Source organism: Primulina tabacum, unplaced genomic scaffold (assembly GCF_025594145.1).
Source record: "Primulina tabacum isolate GXHZ01 unplaced genomic scaffold, ASM2559414v2 Contig388, whole genome shotgun sequence".
Lineage (NCBI taxonomy): Eukaryota > Viridiplantae > Streptophyta > Magnoliopsida > Lamiales > Gesneriaceae > Primulina > Primulina tabacum.
The window spans coordinates 103,874-119,513 of NW_027459735.1; the positions used below are offsets into that span (position 1 = coordinate 103,874).

The window sequence follows — 15,640 nt, forward strand, 5'->3', positions numbered from 1 at the left end:
CTTGATAGAAAAGAAATACATATTTTAGATTCTGGTAAATTGAAACATTTTGCAACAAGGAAAGACTTCATTTGCGTGAGATCACGAACTTCAGAAGAATCATCAGAGTTCAAAAGTAAAAGTTTGATGCAATTGTGAAGAATCTGCTCGATGAATACATAAAACATAAAAAGGCTGTTCATTTACAAAAGATAATTAAGTTGAAGCTGTGATTCAAGTAAAGAAAATTTCAAACTAAATTTCTACTGCTCACCATTTTTTTTTATTCTTCTTTTAACAGTAGTAACCAAATCCCGGGACTCGTAAACTTTATTCACATCTTTTTATGTCTTAAAAACTTCCATTTCCTTACCTGAAACTTGTAAGGTTCCAACAAAATAGGTCAAAACACAAATTTCATTCAGAGGATGGATCTGATTTTTAAGCAAGGGTAAACCTCATTGTAAGACAACGCAAGCATCGAGTTATAGGGCCGTATCTTTTTTATGGTCCCCAAGTCCGTGGGCCGGGTTACTTATGGTGTTGATTAACAATTAAACCCCAAAGGCTAAACAATCACCCCAACAATCAAGCTCGAACACCACTTTGAAAGCCCCTCAATTTCCAACAGTGAGATCTTATAAGCTGAGTTCTGTCATGCTCTAGAGTTGGCTGTTATCCCTGATAAGTCTATTTTTTGATGTATTTTTTGTATGATATGTACTTGAAATATTGATATTATACGTAGTTCGTTATTGTGCATTACTCTTGTATCGTTATCAGCTGTATAAAAGTCAAGTCGTAGGTGTTTATTGGACACAACACGACACACCTTGCATAATTGACAGGACGATATAGCTCCCCTTTGTGTTGTTGCTTGAGCATTACTCCTATTGTTACCATACCATTTATTGGCTCATATTATCATGTTCAAGACACAAGTGGTTGCCTTGGGGACAGTTGAACTTATGTCAGGGATATTGGGACAAAGGGGCACTCATAAAGTGTTAAAGACTCTATTTCATTGCTGTTGGGCACCATGACAAGTCACCCGAGTAGTTTCGCAGCACCAGACGTAGATTTTTCCCGTGGAGCTCATGATTGAGATATGATTAATGTGTCATTGTTATAGTGCATTTGGCTATTTTATGATGTTGTGATCCTTGCAGGCTATATTTGAACTGTTGCTTGTGAACTGTTGATTTTTGTCTGGTCGACATTTGTGTATGATTGTTTTTTTAATAGAACAGCGTCGTCCTTGAGTCATTTTTCTTTTACAGGTATTTTAACTTTTTGGTATGTCATATTTACGGGGTGGTCGTGCCAAAAAATTTCCAGGCCCTGAGATCCATTTTTAAGTATTTTAAATCATTTTGCTGTATATTTAAATTTAATCATTATTGCTTGATAATTAATGGTAATTATCATAACTAGCTCACATAACGCCTAATATCATCGCTCATGATCTCTTAGGTATCACTGATAGTACCTATAATAAGTTATGGTTACAGTACAATATGGTCCCTTCAACTCATATATCTCAATCGAATCTGCAACAATTGGTATATCGAGACATGCAAATGAATTCGATAACTATTTGATGTATCTTTGAGTAATGATAGTGACATGACAAGTACAACTGGGAAAACTCCTTTCTAAAATGCACGTCTTATTTTGGCAAGAGATTCTTTGCACTTTAACATAGATTACATATAATATCTTCACTCATGGGTGAGCGGTGAATCTTCGACTACAATGCATTGGCTCCTATGTATTTCAAAACTACACCCAACATCGTTACCTGATGACCTTCAATAGAGTCGATAAACAGATCAAAGTGCATGCTAGTACGTACAGCTTCCATGTTGTTCTGAGTTAAAGGACTAATGATGTACAACCTTAATCGTAGACTTTTTCACTCGACAAGTAATAACCACTTGGAAAGTCCGAGTGAATGTTGTTCAATTTATCATCAAATGATCACTCATTTGTACGAATGTACATCTTCATGTCCTTATCAATGAAACACAACGTTTACATCATATATGATAGTCCCAAACTCAAGTGACTTATATCCTTATTTTAGACGGCTCAATCGACTAAGAATCAATTTAGAATATACCGTACGTTTTCTAATGAGTTTCATGATCTTACATAGATAGACAGACCTCGTGATACCTATGCATATTCAAAAAATTTATATATGCAACTTGTATGCATATATAGATAAAATAAATATAATAATTAGATAAAACTATAAAATATTATTAAAGTAAATATTGTTTTTAAATTGAGTTACTAAAGCCCAAAACAAACACATTGAGTTAATAAAGTCCAAAATACAAGTAATCTTTGAACACCAGTTCTAACACAAACTTCATGTGTGACTCCTCCAATGCCTTCTTGGCACTCTCGATATTTTTGTAAACAAACAAGCAAAAACCTCTTGGTTTCCCACTTTATCCAACCCCAACGGTCCTTCCTCAATCTCCCCAAATTTCGAGAAGAACTCCATGAGTTTATTAACATCAATCTCTGCGGATACATTGCTCACGTAATTAAATTTTCTTCTGAGAAATCAGGGTGTTTGGCTACTGCGTCTGATGTGATCTTGATGAAATGGATGAGCTGGGTAAGGGGCTCCACCGGATCAAATCAATAATTTAGTGTTTAGGAATTTGAGTGGAGATAATGGCTTCGCTAACACCTGCAAACAAGAAAGTAACTCGTGAATGGGCGCCGGAGGAATGTCTGGCGTAGCCACTCCGATGCTTAAGTTAGCAGGTGAAGATGAACACAAGCGAATATATGAGAGAATATATGTAAATGCTTGAGAGTTCAAAGGTTTTTCAGAATCATTAAATGAGATGTATACCTGCTATTTATAGTAGAAAATGGGGCATGTACCTCGTTTCTCATGCCACCTACTAAGTATGGCAAGTCGGCTGCCCATACTATAGCTTCTGATGACTTTTAGAATACTTCAATCCCAAGTTGCTCTGACAGATTAGACAGCTTGTATCAATCACACTCGAGTGTGGTGCAATTTTCGAGGTGGCCCGGGTGGTAAGGTACTCGGGCGCTTGTGACGAGGGCCCGGGCTGTTGACTACCCGGCAAGAGGAGAAATGCTCGGGTAGTGAGGAAAATTCCCGGCACCTTGGCTCTGATCCGGGCTATCCAATAAATAAACCGGATTAATGATGACTCGGATCCTTATGAGGGTATCAGCATCCTTTATCAAAAGAACTATTTGGTCTTCAGAAAAGGGTTCAAGAAGCTTCTCCAATGCCCCATCCTCCCATTCGCCTTCGTCTTCCTCGTTCGTTGAGACGTCTTTTTTGGAAGGCTTCTCTGTAATTTCTTCTTCCTGATCGCTCTTCTCGAGAACGGCATCGTCTTCCTTCTCCTCGTCTCTCTCTGGCACCTCTTCTGCTTCTTCATGAATGTTTACTTCTTCCCCCTCGGGTCTTCCATTTACTCGGTGACGGGTTGTTGGGAATTTGGCTCACTATAGTGGATGGTTTCGGGTTCAGGCTCTCGAGGAGCTTGGCTAGCTCGGCTTTTCCTCTTCTTGGCTGGGGATCACTGTTTTGAGTAGGTTTTTTGTCAGACGGTCTCACGAATCTTATCTGTAAGACGGGTCAACCCTACCGATATTCACAATAAAAAGTAATACTCTTAGTATAAAAAATAATATTTTTTCATGGATGACCCAAATAAAATATCCGTCTCGCAAAATAAGATCCATGAAATCGTCTCACATAAATTTTTTTGTCAAAAATTTTGTAGTAAGCGATGAGGTTGGGGCTTCCTCTGACACGGCTGCCACAATCAAATGAAGATTGTCTGAAACTTAGCGCCAATGAATGACTCCGGTTAAGATGGAGAAAGTTAAAACAATACTTTTTATATAATTTTTTTGTTACTTTTTTAATATCATAACGTATAATTTATTTGTTTCTTCGTTCCTTATTCTATTTATCTGTGTAAATTTGATTGGCTAGATTTCTATGCTTACTCTACATATGTACGCCATTGAATAAACAAATATTATATTGGTTCTTTAGGAGTGAGTTTATGTATTATCTTAAAATCAGAAGCTAAGGTCTAACACATGAACTTTTGTCAGAGATGAAAGAAGGCGTTTGGATTAATTAGTGCAGAAATGAGAAAGAAAGAAATCATACACGGGAGAACCAACAAAATAATTGTAACAAGCATGGAAGTAGATTGGTCTAATGTGAGCAGCAGTCTATATACATGTATCGTTATTGGTTGTAGGCAGTATGTTGGTCCAGCATGAGTTGTAGCTCTTATACATGACACTGAAAAATGATTTATTTTTTCCCCGACATTTGAACACAAGACATCTAATCGTAATTATCTAGATTCTTAGAGGCCAGTTGCGTAGAGAAGTTCGTAAAAAAAAAATTTCATGATGTAGTTGTTTTTACTTCTTATTCGATAAAACAACAAACTTTTAACCTTTTGCTTATTGTGAAACTAATGTTACATGTTCGAATTTGCTTCATTTGAAAATTGGTGCAATTGATATATTCAATTATCTATTTTGTTATGCTCACACATTAAATTTAAAATTAAAAGTAAGGTATGAATTGGTTGAACTAGAAGTACAATTAAAAAAGAAAAAAACTGACCGGGGCAAAGTATAATTATTTCATTAACAAATGCTAAATATGTCCACACAAATTGTGCATTATTGACACAGAGACGTGTTTCTCTATAAAATATTACGTTGATATGCCTAAATATAATTGACATATATTATGTGGAGTAGATTTTTTGTGAGATAGTCTCACGAATCTTTATCTGTGAGACGGGTCAACCTTACCGATATTCATATTAAAAAGTAATACTCTTAGCATAAAAAATAATAGTTTTTCATGTATGACCCAAATAACTGAATAAGATACATGTCTCACAAAATACGAGTCGTGAGACCGTCACACACAAGTTTTTGTCTATTATAAAAGTTCATAATAACCGAAACTCTCTATCTAATAAATAAAAAGATCCTAACACTTGTCAATGTAGTTTTTTACATGTCTTTGATACGTTATTCACACGCGTGTAATCATCTCACTATTTTTTTATATAAGAAAATATTTTTGAGGCGATTTCATTGCGTCCAGTGAAGAAATTGAAATGTGATTATTGGTTCAAGATATTTAAATTTTTTGATAACATCAATAAATTTTTAAAATTTCAGAAAAAAATGGTGTTAGAAATAACTCTATATATTTGATTTCTTAAAATATTTCTCTATTTAGTTAAATTTTGTCGTAATTAAGAAACAAGAAATAAAAAATAATAATTTATTACGAATGGTGTGCAATCTGCCAAAAACCCAAATAAGATTTGTTTTACCTGAAGACTCAACGCACACGTGGATCCCTCAAACAAGTTAGAAGACTCAACGGGCTCTGATCTTTTCAGCGTGTCTCCATGTTTTTCTTGTGAAAAAGATCGAGATCATCCGATCCTCTTCTGCTGCCAGTTACTTGAGCTGTTTTCTCTGTAATCAAAGGTTGTTTGTTCTCTGTTTTTCTGTGTTGTGATCGCCGGTCGATTGTTCTTCCTCTTGAAATGGGTTTTTACTCCTTTATTGTCTGGTTTTGTGTCTCCCATTAGGGCTCCGGGGTCATTAAAGATTTTGTCTTTTGGCCTTCCATTTGCTTTCTTTGCGTTTTGGTTACTTTTGAATTGATATTCTCAAATTTTAAAATCATTTTTTGGGAGTTTGATTGCCTGGGAATGCTAATTTGCACCTTTCTTCTTACATGGACACAATTCGAACTCTGTATCTCGGCAAAGCTATTGCTAACCTCGTAGGCTTGTGCTGATTGTTTATCTGGTGCAAAGAATGTTGAGAATGAAGCTTGTATTTTGAAAATACGAATCAATTTGGAGGGTTCTTCTTGCTACTCTCCAGGGTGCACAACTTTGATTAATGCATCTGAGCTCTTTCTTTATTTCTTTAAGAAAAGTTATATGGCCACCTACATGCATGTATCCTCTGTATCCTCGTATATGGGTAGATGTTGAGGTCTTAAAAGTGAAACTTGGTATTAAATCAACCATTTCTTGTGGTTATTACTTGTTAAAAATGACTTATTTGTTGGTTTTTTTGTCCTTTTAGCTCCTTTTCTTGGTTACTCTGGGCCCGTGATTTGTTGTCCGCGAAAGAGTGGATGGGAATTCAGAGAATGAATTCTCATGTGAGTGGTAGTGGGCAGCAATCTCACGTACGTCATCCATCGGCACGAAAAAGCTCATGGTTTGGCCTCACACTTGATGAAGTGGAAAATCGGTTAGGTGATCTAGGTAAACCGTTAGGCAACATGAATCTCGATGAATTGCTTAAAAATGTGTTGAGTGCTGAGGCGAGATATTCATCGGGAATGGACCCGATCAGTAATTCCCCTGCAGCCTCACTGCAGCGCCAAGCAAGCCTGTCCCTTGTGAGGGCATTTCCAGGAAAGACTGTGAATGAGGTGTGGAGGGACATACAACAAGGCTACAAAATGAGGAATTTGGAGAGTATGAGTGGTCAAGAACGAGGGATGACTCTCAGGGAGACCACTTTGGAAGACTTCTTGGTAAAAGCCGGGATGTGTGTGGCTGATGCTTCCCTCGAAACTGCCATGTCCTTGGATAGTGCATTGATTTCTCACAATTTCCCGACCCAAATAAGGTTGTCTCCTTCTGCCTCAATCGATACATTGTCGGATACTCCAATGCAAGGGAGGAGGAGAGACTCAACAGACCTTGAGAAGACAATTGAGAGGAGGCTTAGACGAAAAATTAAGAATAGGGAGTCAGCTGCACGTTCACGAGCAAGAAAGCAGGCAGGATTTTAATTGTAGTATTTTACTTCACATGAATATCTTCATTTTATCTCCAAATTTGTGCCAGATTTTGTTTTGAAATATTAATGATGTGGAACAGGCTTATCACGATGAGTTGGTGAGCAAGGTGTCGCGTCTTGAAGAAGAGAATCTGAAGCTTACGAAAGAGAAGGTAAGTAACCTATCTATCCTGCTAAGTATCCTACTGTACGAGTGCTATGATGCTTTGTCAGAGTATATCCTAATACCATTATCACTCTAGTTCTTGGTGAAGCAATAAAGTTTGCAATTCAAACGCTTATTTAGTGTAGTAAATGTTGTCTACTTGGATAAATTGGTCTGCTTTAAAATGTCACAACAGTTAATACGTTTAAAAGTTGTGAATGCCTAGTTAGCGCAATAAAAGACAGTGACGGAAACAGAACTGTCATTTTTTGTAGCTGCGAATAGTTTAACGAAGATAGTGAGTGCATTTGGATGGAGTAGTTTTTGTGAGGAGAACATTTTTTTTTTTTGAGATTGCTTTTAATTTTTAAAATGCTTAAGAAAGCCAGTAGTAAAAGTACTGCTTGATAAAGCATCTTTTGGAACTTGGTTCTGTTGTATCTAAATTGGCCCAACATTTGTTGCTGAATATTTGTGGGCTTCTGTTGCTATTTCAGTTGGCATATTAGGAAATAGGAATGGTTAACTAATCAGCAAAATGGTAAAAACCATTGTTCTTTACAGGCATACTTTTGTCCAATGGGAAATTCGTATTTCTTTGGAAAAGTATTAGCCATGGTTCAGGAATCTTGGATTAGAATCATTTGACGAACGAATCTTGATAGACCTGTCAGATAGGTTGAAAAAAGTCGAATCGACTCTTCTGTGACAGGTCGTCTCATGTATGGTGCATGTTGTGTAATTCAAGCGCTGATGTTTTCAGCGTCTCGTTAGTCATGTTATAGACTTTCAGGGGATACAATCTCTTAAGGATGCCTAACTTTTGGATAGTGACTAGTTAATTGGACTTATTTTTCATTTGCGTCAATGTAAAACAAGAAAGCGAAAGTGCATGTGCACTTCCGTTTCTCATGTGAACATTGAAGAAGTTAATTGATTTGTGAAGTGTAGTTCATCTGAACTGTGAGTATGATACTGTTTTACTTCAAACAGTGGTCATACTTATTCCCCTCCCACAGTTTGTCAAAGAATGCTCTCACACACTGCTACAGAATAACCTCGGTAGATTCTCGCATAGTTTTGATTTGTCTTGCTTCAGAAGCTTTGTGTCTTTTTTCGTGGCTTGTCTTGAACAATGTTTTCCCTATTTATTGCTAACATCTCGATTCTTTCTAGTTAATTCATGTATCTAATTCTCGACCAGCGCCAATGTAGTGCATATCAAGTTCAAGGATTCTTTGTTGGGTATGCTATATGTGAGGTTTTTTACTTAGTTGAGTAAGTGATCAATGCTTTAGTGAAATCAAGCTTGCGGTCACTCAGATTGATCTGGTTGGCTGTAATGGAAGATTGAGTTGGATCACAACCCACTCAACCGGAAAATTAAAATATATACAAGTAATTTCCCTCCTTTTGTGAACCCGTCTCAACCGACCAACATCATGGGGCCGTCCTTGGGTTCCTAATCAAGGCAAATTCTATGCTACATCGGGAGAACTTCTCACCGTGTATTCCCAACCCAATCTAATGACTATTATACACACGGAGTATCTCTCGGGATAGGATAAAAGAAACCCCGTATCAGGAAGGAAGCAAATTTCCTGGTCTGAATCATGACATTGACATGGTTGTTTGTTTTTATTGTTGTCAGGAATTTGATGAGATGGCTCGTGATTTTTCCGAACCGAGATACCAGCTCCGAAGAACAAGCTCGATTTGACATAACCCGAGAAGGGAAGGTCGTTTCAGCTCCCCGAGCATAGAGTAAATTATTATTTTTTTACTTCGGTGATTAGAGTATAGAGTTGGTTTTGGCTTCTGATGCAGATATGCCCTCTTCTTTGTGTTTATTTTTCTATGTAAATTGAAAGAAAACACGTCTCTGTTGACCATCACTGTGTATGTTAAAAAGGAGATGGGAGAAATTGTCGTGGGAAAGATATGGGATGTTCCTTTTTTCCCACATGCTGGCACTTGGCAGGCATCGATTCTAAACAAAGAAGTGTATTTTGTTTGGTTTTTCAACCATCTACCTTTTGGAACAAGTGGCTTCACATCACTGAGCCGATTATTATACAATAACTTAATCTAACCATTAGATAATATTTAGATCATATCTCATGGATAGGGTTCAACTAAACCCTAGATTTAATATGTGACACAAATTTTTATTAGGTCGGGTTAATTTTTTGAGACGAAATTTTAATCTGATCATGTTTATAAAAAACAACGGTGTTTAACTAAACGTTAGATTTAATATGTAACGATGAACTTTTATTAGGTTGTATATAATTCAATTTTGTTAGACGAATTTTTTATTTGATCTGATTCACGTGTAATAAAATTAATATCAGAAGATTAAATTAAATGAAATATTTCCTCGAGGTATATTTTTGGGTGTGGTGAGATGGGCAAAATTGGAAGGATTGATGCTATGAGAATTTGCTCATCGCAAAAAGCTATCCAGTGAGATTCGGACCAAAACTTTACAGTGTTCTTTATTACGTGGCGCAAATGTATTGGGTTTAATAGCCAATCTGACGACGTGGCTAAAAACTAGTGGTTAGACTCGGATCCAACTGCAAAATAGGAGAGATTGGAATTTGACTTGGTAAAAAGTAAAACCTAATCGTGCGGTGGAAAGTCCGAGAAAAGCGAATCTATCGGATAATTATTCTTTTTTTTATTTTAGTTTTTATTTTAATTTTTGGAATTCGGAGAAGAATTTTCTACGGCCAACGGGTGAAATTTGCGCGCTGAGGAAGTTCATATATTTATGTATTATTATTATTATTATTATACGTAGCTAGGGTTCCAAAGATTGGAGTCGTTGGTTCGCTATGAGGAAGAAGCTCGACACTCGTTTTCCGGCGGTGAGTACTCTGCGCCTGTTTCCATTTTTTCCCCATTTATTCATGCACGTGGATTTGATTTTATTGTTGAAAATTTTCGAGCAGTTTCGTGATTCATGTTTGTGTGGCAATACATGAGGAAACAAACGGACGTGTTTTGTTGTCTGGTTAAATTATTTCGTTTCTTTTATTGTTTATTTATTTGTGATTGAAATTGAGCCTGAGGTGAGTCTTCTGTTGAAAGTTTATGTTGTTGTATTACTTGTGTGGCTGACTGTTCTGAATTATATAGGGATCTGATTAAAGCCTGTGAGAGTTATTGTTGGTGTGGCAATTTTTAGTACACAGGGAAAAGGTGAAAGGAAAATTTGGGTGTTTGGTTGATTAGTTTAGCGTTTTTTAATTGTTAGCATTTGAATGGCGTTGTTTACCAGAAAAATTACCAAGGTAGCGACAGCATGCGGCCTATTTTTGGGGTACTCAATTCTTTTTACTCAATTGACATAAATATACATGTGAATTATGAAGAACATCGAGTTTGGGTTCAGGAGGTGGTGTTTACAGTTGTTTGGCTCGGTCCTGTGTGGCACAAAAATTGTTGTCTTTAATTACGTTTTGCAACAGTTTCTAATATTGGTTGACTTGATTTTCAGATTTTATTTTGACTTATCTCTCATCTTATTATTTTCCAAACAGCCTGATTTGATTGGTTTTTAGTGCCTTACTGATTATAATTTTTACGTGTCAACGAAAATGAGCTTTTCGCATGTTTTAGAGCCACATATTTTGTGCAATTAAGAAACATATTAGTCTTTTACATAAGAAGCGTCTGCACTAATTGAGGTTGCTTTAAGTTTTTTCTGCTTGAATATATATGCTTGACTTTGTTGTGCGTTATCTTGCAAAATTCATGGTGCATTAACCATTTATTGAATATTGACTTGTGAACTGGATCTGGTTAGTTACAAGGAAAATCAGTATTGAGAAACTTGCCCCCGTTTTTATAATCAAGGCAACTACCCCTGCATTACTTACTTTGTCTAGTCATTTAATTGGAAGGTTTTCTTTCAGGCTCGTATTAAAAAGATTATGCAAGCCGATGAGGACGTGGGGAAGATTGCTATGGCTGTACCACTTTTAGTTTGTATGTAATTTCAATAATTTTTTGGTGATTGTTAATTTTGAATTCGAATTGTTGAGAACTTTTAACTATTTTGGAACTTGTCAGATTAGTTGCTCTTTTCTGCTTACATCTTCTGATTATGCATGTTCAGCAAAAGCTCTGGAATTATTTCTGCAAGACTTGTGTGATCGAACTTATGAGATTACCCTGAAAAGAGGAGCAAAAACTGTGAATTCTTTGCATCTGTGAGTTTCTTCTTGAAATTTTGGTTTGGAAGCAGTTCCTGCATATTTGTGCATTTATTTGTGATGATCATTTTCCGACAGTTGACTTTTTTCACTTGCAGGAAGCAATGCGTGCAGACTTTTAATGTGTTCGACTTCCTGAAGGACACTGTCAGTAAGGTTCCTGATTTAGGCGGCTCAGATGCTGCTACCGAGGATCGGTCGGTTACAAAGAGAAGGTTTGGAAAACTGGAGGAAATTTGTTATCTTTCAATAAGGAAAAATACTTACAGAAATTTGTAATTCTTATGATTTATTCATGCAGAAAGGTTTTAGAAGATGAAGAACATGGCAATGATGATGAGTCCAAAAGGATACACGTGGTAAGATGGTTTAATATGTTTTGTCATGAGTTTTGGCACCAACAGTATATTAACACGGCTTTTAATAAAAGTTGGTAGCGGAAAGAATAATTCAAGCACTATTTGTTTTTGGGAAAGAAATTATCCTTATGATTTTTCCTAGTTCATTCGTACGAGTAGATGAATATAGCTGTCAATAATGTTTTAACAATGAGTTTTAAACTAATGATAGTTTGATGAGTTTTTACTAGCAAATTGTTAATGCTTATTAAACATGGGAGGCTATTTTCTTGCAGCCTGAAACTGGTACCACCAGCAGTAGTGGAAGAGGTAGGGGCAGGGGTAGGGGTCGAGGTAGGTGTAGAGTTAGTCGCATGCTTGTAAAGGAATCAATTGGTCAGCATGAAAAAATTGAGGATGATCCTAACATGTTTCACCAGAATGGTGAGAATCAAGAAGAAAATCTCAGAAAGGCCGATAATGTTGCAGGTCCTGCAGAATCAAAACCTATAGTTGGAAAGAGTTCCGAGAGATTAGTTAGGAATTTTGACCTAAATGTTGACTTAAATGTGACCGGTGACTCCACCCCAAAACTAGCTGGAGTGCCTCCTGACTCTTCAACCAAGCCAACACCTTACTTAAAAACTGAAGAAATTCCTGGTTGGTCCCTTGATGACATGAAACAGATGGCTATTGATCCTATTCAACTTACTAATCTAAATGGGACAATTGATGAGGAAGACGAAGATTATGATGAAGAAGGATGAAGGCATCACAGCCATGGTCTTGCCTTTTTCCTGTATATCTCACAGCTTGGTAGCTTTTTTTGTACAATTAGAATGGTTAGTTGTATATATATATATATGTCCATTAAGGATGTGGCATGATAACAACAGATCTCTCGAGAACCCAACTCTTGGTAGTTTTCACCTGCTGATAGTCCATTAGGATGTTAGGAGATACTGAATTAGATTAGAAATGCGATAGTTTGGTGGGCTTTTCAGCGGTAGCTTTGTCTATTCCGTTGGGTTTTGTACAAATGTAAGGATGCCTAACATCAATCTCTTTTTAAGAACCTGGAAAAATCACTGTTACTGCCCATCTCTTTAGTTTTATTCCAACATTCAGCTATGCATATACACGCTAGTGAATAAATTTTACAATTTTATATTTATATATTATACGGATACATACAATTATCATGCATCAACTGTTAGATTCTATCTGGACTCCAAAAGAGTTTCTCTTTTAATGGGACTGTACGTACACAGGTCATCTTTCTTGTATTTGATTTAGTAAACGAATCAACTCCAGAATCGATTCTGGAGAAGTTCAAAAATTTTTGTTCGAATTAAGGGTCAGGTTTGAGTTCGGTTCGAAATATTTGAATATGTCTGATTTGAATATTGAGAAACTCTATAAACTATATATCTATATATATATATATATATAGATAGATAGATAGACGAAAGTGATACCCTACACACCATTTGGTGTGTACCTCGGTGGGCGCCACTGAGTTGACGCCCACCTCATTTCTTTTTTAGTTTTTTAATAGTTTTTTAAAAAATTAAAACAAAATTTTAATGTGAACGTAAAGGCTCGACATTGAACTCCACACTTCCCTCCTCCGCCACAACCTATACGCAACCGGCACCTCCACCGAGCAACACCACATCTGCCTTCCGCAGCCAAGAGAATTTCCCTCCCCGTCATCGCTGCCTCTCGAGATCTACCACCACCATATATCATTGTTTGCACCTCCCGAGATCTACCACCACCGAGCAACTCAGGCGCCACCAACACCTACCGAGATCTACAACCATATATCCCTCACCGGAATCGCCGAGACTCTCTAAATCTACAACCATCATCATCGTCTGCAACTCCGATCCACGCCGAGGCCAAGAGAAAGAGGCGATTGGGTGGTGATAGGAGGGGAGTGCATTGTGGCTTGTGGTGCTGTACGCGGTGTATATATATATATATTATATAAAAGTTGTGAAGGCTTTTATCAACCAAATTAGTTTTTTGACGATGAAATTAATAGTTCTTATTTTTCGATGTGCCAGTTACTTTTGTAATTAATGCTAGTCTGCAAACCAAATTTTTATAAACATGTTATTGTATGACAGTATTGAATGTTTTCAAATCCTTGGTAAGTTATTAAACTTTTGGAACCAGCAATATCAATGAGAAACTTATCAAAACACATGACATAATGATCGATTTAGACCTTATATTTCCTTTCTAGATGCTTGTTTTTTATTTATGAGTTTTTTTAGCTATTGTCGAATTTTTATTTGGTATATATCAATTATCATCGAAATTCTCTTATACAAATAAAATATTTAGTTTAGTATTTGACAATGATTAATTTCACGGTTCAATAGCAGAATGACCAACAGCTTTCGTGAATTAGGTCTAAAAGCCATGCTTAGCGTGAATTTGGACTTTTTCATTTTTCCAGATACGGCATGCACGAGTTGGCAAATTTTGCCTTGTTTTGTTGTTAACAAGGCCTAAATTCATATTTAAAGAATCCATGCATGTAAATAAATTTTACTCGATGGTATCTTCTGTTGGTTGGCAAATAAATAAAATAGCAGCTCCTACATTTTTTCCCCAAAAATTTTCATATTTTTCGTTTTTTATCATGTTGTTGGTCAATTTACGATCTTAGTCCACTGATATATAATTTTTTCATTTTAACCATTCTTCGGAGTTGTGACGTTGTATGAGAAACGTTGTCATTTTCTGGTGTTATGTAATCATTTAATAGTATCTCATTAGCGCTCCAATGTAAAAAGACAAAATTTGGAAAAAAAAAAGAAAAAAGAAGCAAACTAGTGGGCTTAGAATGCAAATTGATGAATAACATGATTAAAAATGGAAACATGAAAATTACGGGACTAAAAAAATAATTTTCCCAATATATTTTAAATATGATTTAATCAAACTCACGAAATTTTACTGCAATGTATTCTTAGAAATGTATTGCGGGAGTTTGCGTAGAAATATGGGAGAGATGTTGATATACGAATTTTTAATTTCAGATATTTTAGTTTAATTGCTGACGTGACATCAGATGAGTTAATATTTTTATATACCGGGTCAAAATTTTTTATGCTTTCATTATTTTTCCTTTGCTGATCTTCTGGTACAATAATTTTATAACTGGTTTAAATTAATCAACAATTTGATCAAGTAAAAAATTATTATTATTTTTATATTAAGTTTTGAAAATAAAGAAAAAAAATTCCTTCTCAACTTAACTCCAAATAAAGTGATATATTTTATCACCAAACAAAACTCGATCTCTTTCCAAGATACATGATCCAATGCATGAGACAAATTTGATTTCCAAGATTTCATGATATATTTAAAAGTAATTTATTTTTATTATATAGTAATGAATGATAAATTTTTTATTCAAAAATAAAATTGAAACTATATAACACATATAACGTAAGATGTTTAAATTTAGAATTTCTAAAAGTCAACAATAACTTAACCATTACTACGATAATTTATTATTTTTATAAAATTTGATTAAATTTAATGTCTAGATTAAAATTGTGTCTGTACGGTTTATAATTTAAATTGGATTCCTCGTACGTCTTTATTTCTCTAACAACCTTTCATTCAAGTTCTACTAATTATTAAAGTTATAAATCATGGCATTATCTATAGATTTATCTATTTATCTATATTATATATATTTAAGAATAGATATCTTGTGAGACGATCTTGCGAATTTTTATTCATATGATAGGTCGACCTTGCTCATATTTACAATAAAAGTAATATTTTTGACATAAAAAGTAATACTTTTTTCATGGATGTATATATACTTTTTGGTATATATGTGTGTATATATACACGTACTAGTATTTAAGCACATGCACAATATAAAAATTATTTTTATATATAGAAATAAATATAAATTAGCATAAAAGTTAATAAATTAATTAAAATAAAATTTCAAAAATTATTTCCTTAATAATAAGATTGAAAGACTTAAAACAAAAATTAGTTTAGGAAAATAAACTCAATAAAATATA

General features: G+C 35.3%; 2 protein-coding genes and 1 pseudogene across 4 annotated transcripts; 2 read left to right on the top strand and 1 right to left on the bottom strand.

Moving 5' to 3' along the window:
* Positions 1-2,303: 2,303 nt before the first annotated feature.
* On the bottom strand, positions 2,304-5,630 carry LOC142534136 (uncharacterized; annotated as a pseudogene).
* LOC142534138 (ABSCISIC ACID-INSENSITIVE 5-like protein 2) lies at positions 5,359-9,140 on the top strand. Of its 2 annotated transcripts, XM_075641057.1 has the most exons (4): positions 5,360-5,529; positions 6,142-6,850; positions 6,951-7,022; positions 8,667-9,112. In XM_075641057.1, the coding sequence occupies exons 2-4, from the start codon at positions 6,194-6,196 to the stop codon at positions 8,733-8,735; spliced, it is 798 nt and encodes a 265-aa protein (XP_075497172.1). In that variant the 5' UTR covers positions 5,360-5,529; positions 6,142-6,193; the 3' UTR covers positions 8,736-9,112. The 2 variants fall into 2 exon arrangements, with proteins under 2 accessions (XP_075497171.1, XP_075497172.1); XM_075641056.1 differs by having other exon boundaries at positions 5,359-5,529; positions 6,951-9,140.
* Positions 9,141-9,295: 155 nt separating this feature from the next.
* Positions 9,296-12,587, top strand: LOC142534148 (uncharacterized). 2 transcript variants are annotated; one of them, XM_075641071.1, is made up of 7 exons: positions 9,296-9,888; positions 9,973-10,222; positions 10,939-11,011; positions 11,142-11,235; positions 11,337-11,453; positions 11,540-11,597; positions 11,873-12,587. In XM_075641071.1, the coding sequence occupies exons 3-7, from the start codon at positions 10,957-10,959 to the stop codon at positions 12,341-12,343; spliced, it is 795 nt and encodes a 264-aa protein (XP_075497186.1). In that variant the 5' UTR covers positions 9,296-9,888; positions 9,973-10,222; positions 10,939-10,956; the 3' UTR covers positions 12,344-12,587. The 2 variants fall into 2 exon arrangements, with proteins under 2 accessions (XP_075497186.1, XP_075497185.1); XM_075641070.1 differs by lacking the exon at positions 9,973-10,222 and having other exon boundaries at positions 9,297-9,888; positions 11,873-12,586.
* The last annotated feature ends 3,053 nt before the right edge of the window (positions 12,588-15,640 follow it).

Excerpts from the sequence above, each read along its gene's own strand:
- LOC142534138 (XM_075641056.1), top strand. The coding sequence starts at position 6,194 with ATGGGAATTCAGAGAATGAATTCTCATGTGAGTGGTAGTGGGCAGCAA. Across the intron at positions 6,851-6,950 it reads GTTCACGAGCAAGAAAGCAG|GCTTATCACGATGAGTTGGT; the intron begins GCAGGATTTTAA and ends GATGTGGAACAG.
- LOC142534148 (XM_075641070.1), top strand. The coding sequence starts at position 9,856 with ATGAGGAAGAAGCTCGACACTCGTTTTCCGGCG. Across the intron at positions 11,012-11,141 it reads GGCTGTACCACTTTTAGTTT|CAAAAGCTCTGGAATTATTT; the intron begins GTATGTAATTTC and ends ATGCATGTTCAG. Across the intron at positions 11,236-11,336 it reads ACTGTGAATTCTTTGCATCT|GAAGCAATGCGTGCAGACTT; the intron begins GTGAGTTTCTTC and ends TTTCACTTGCAG.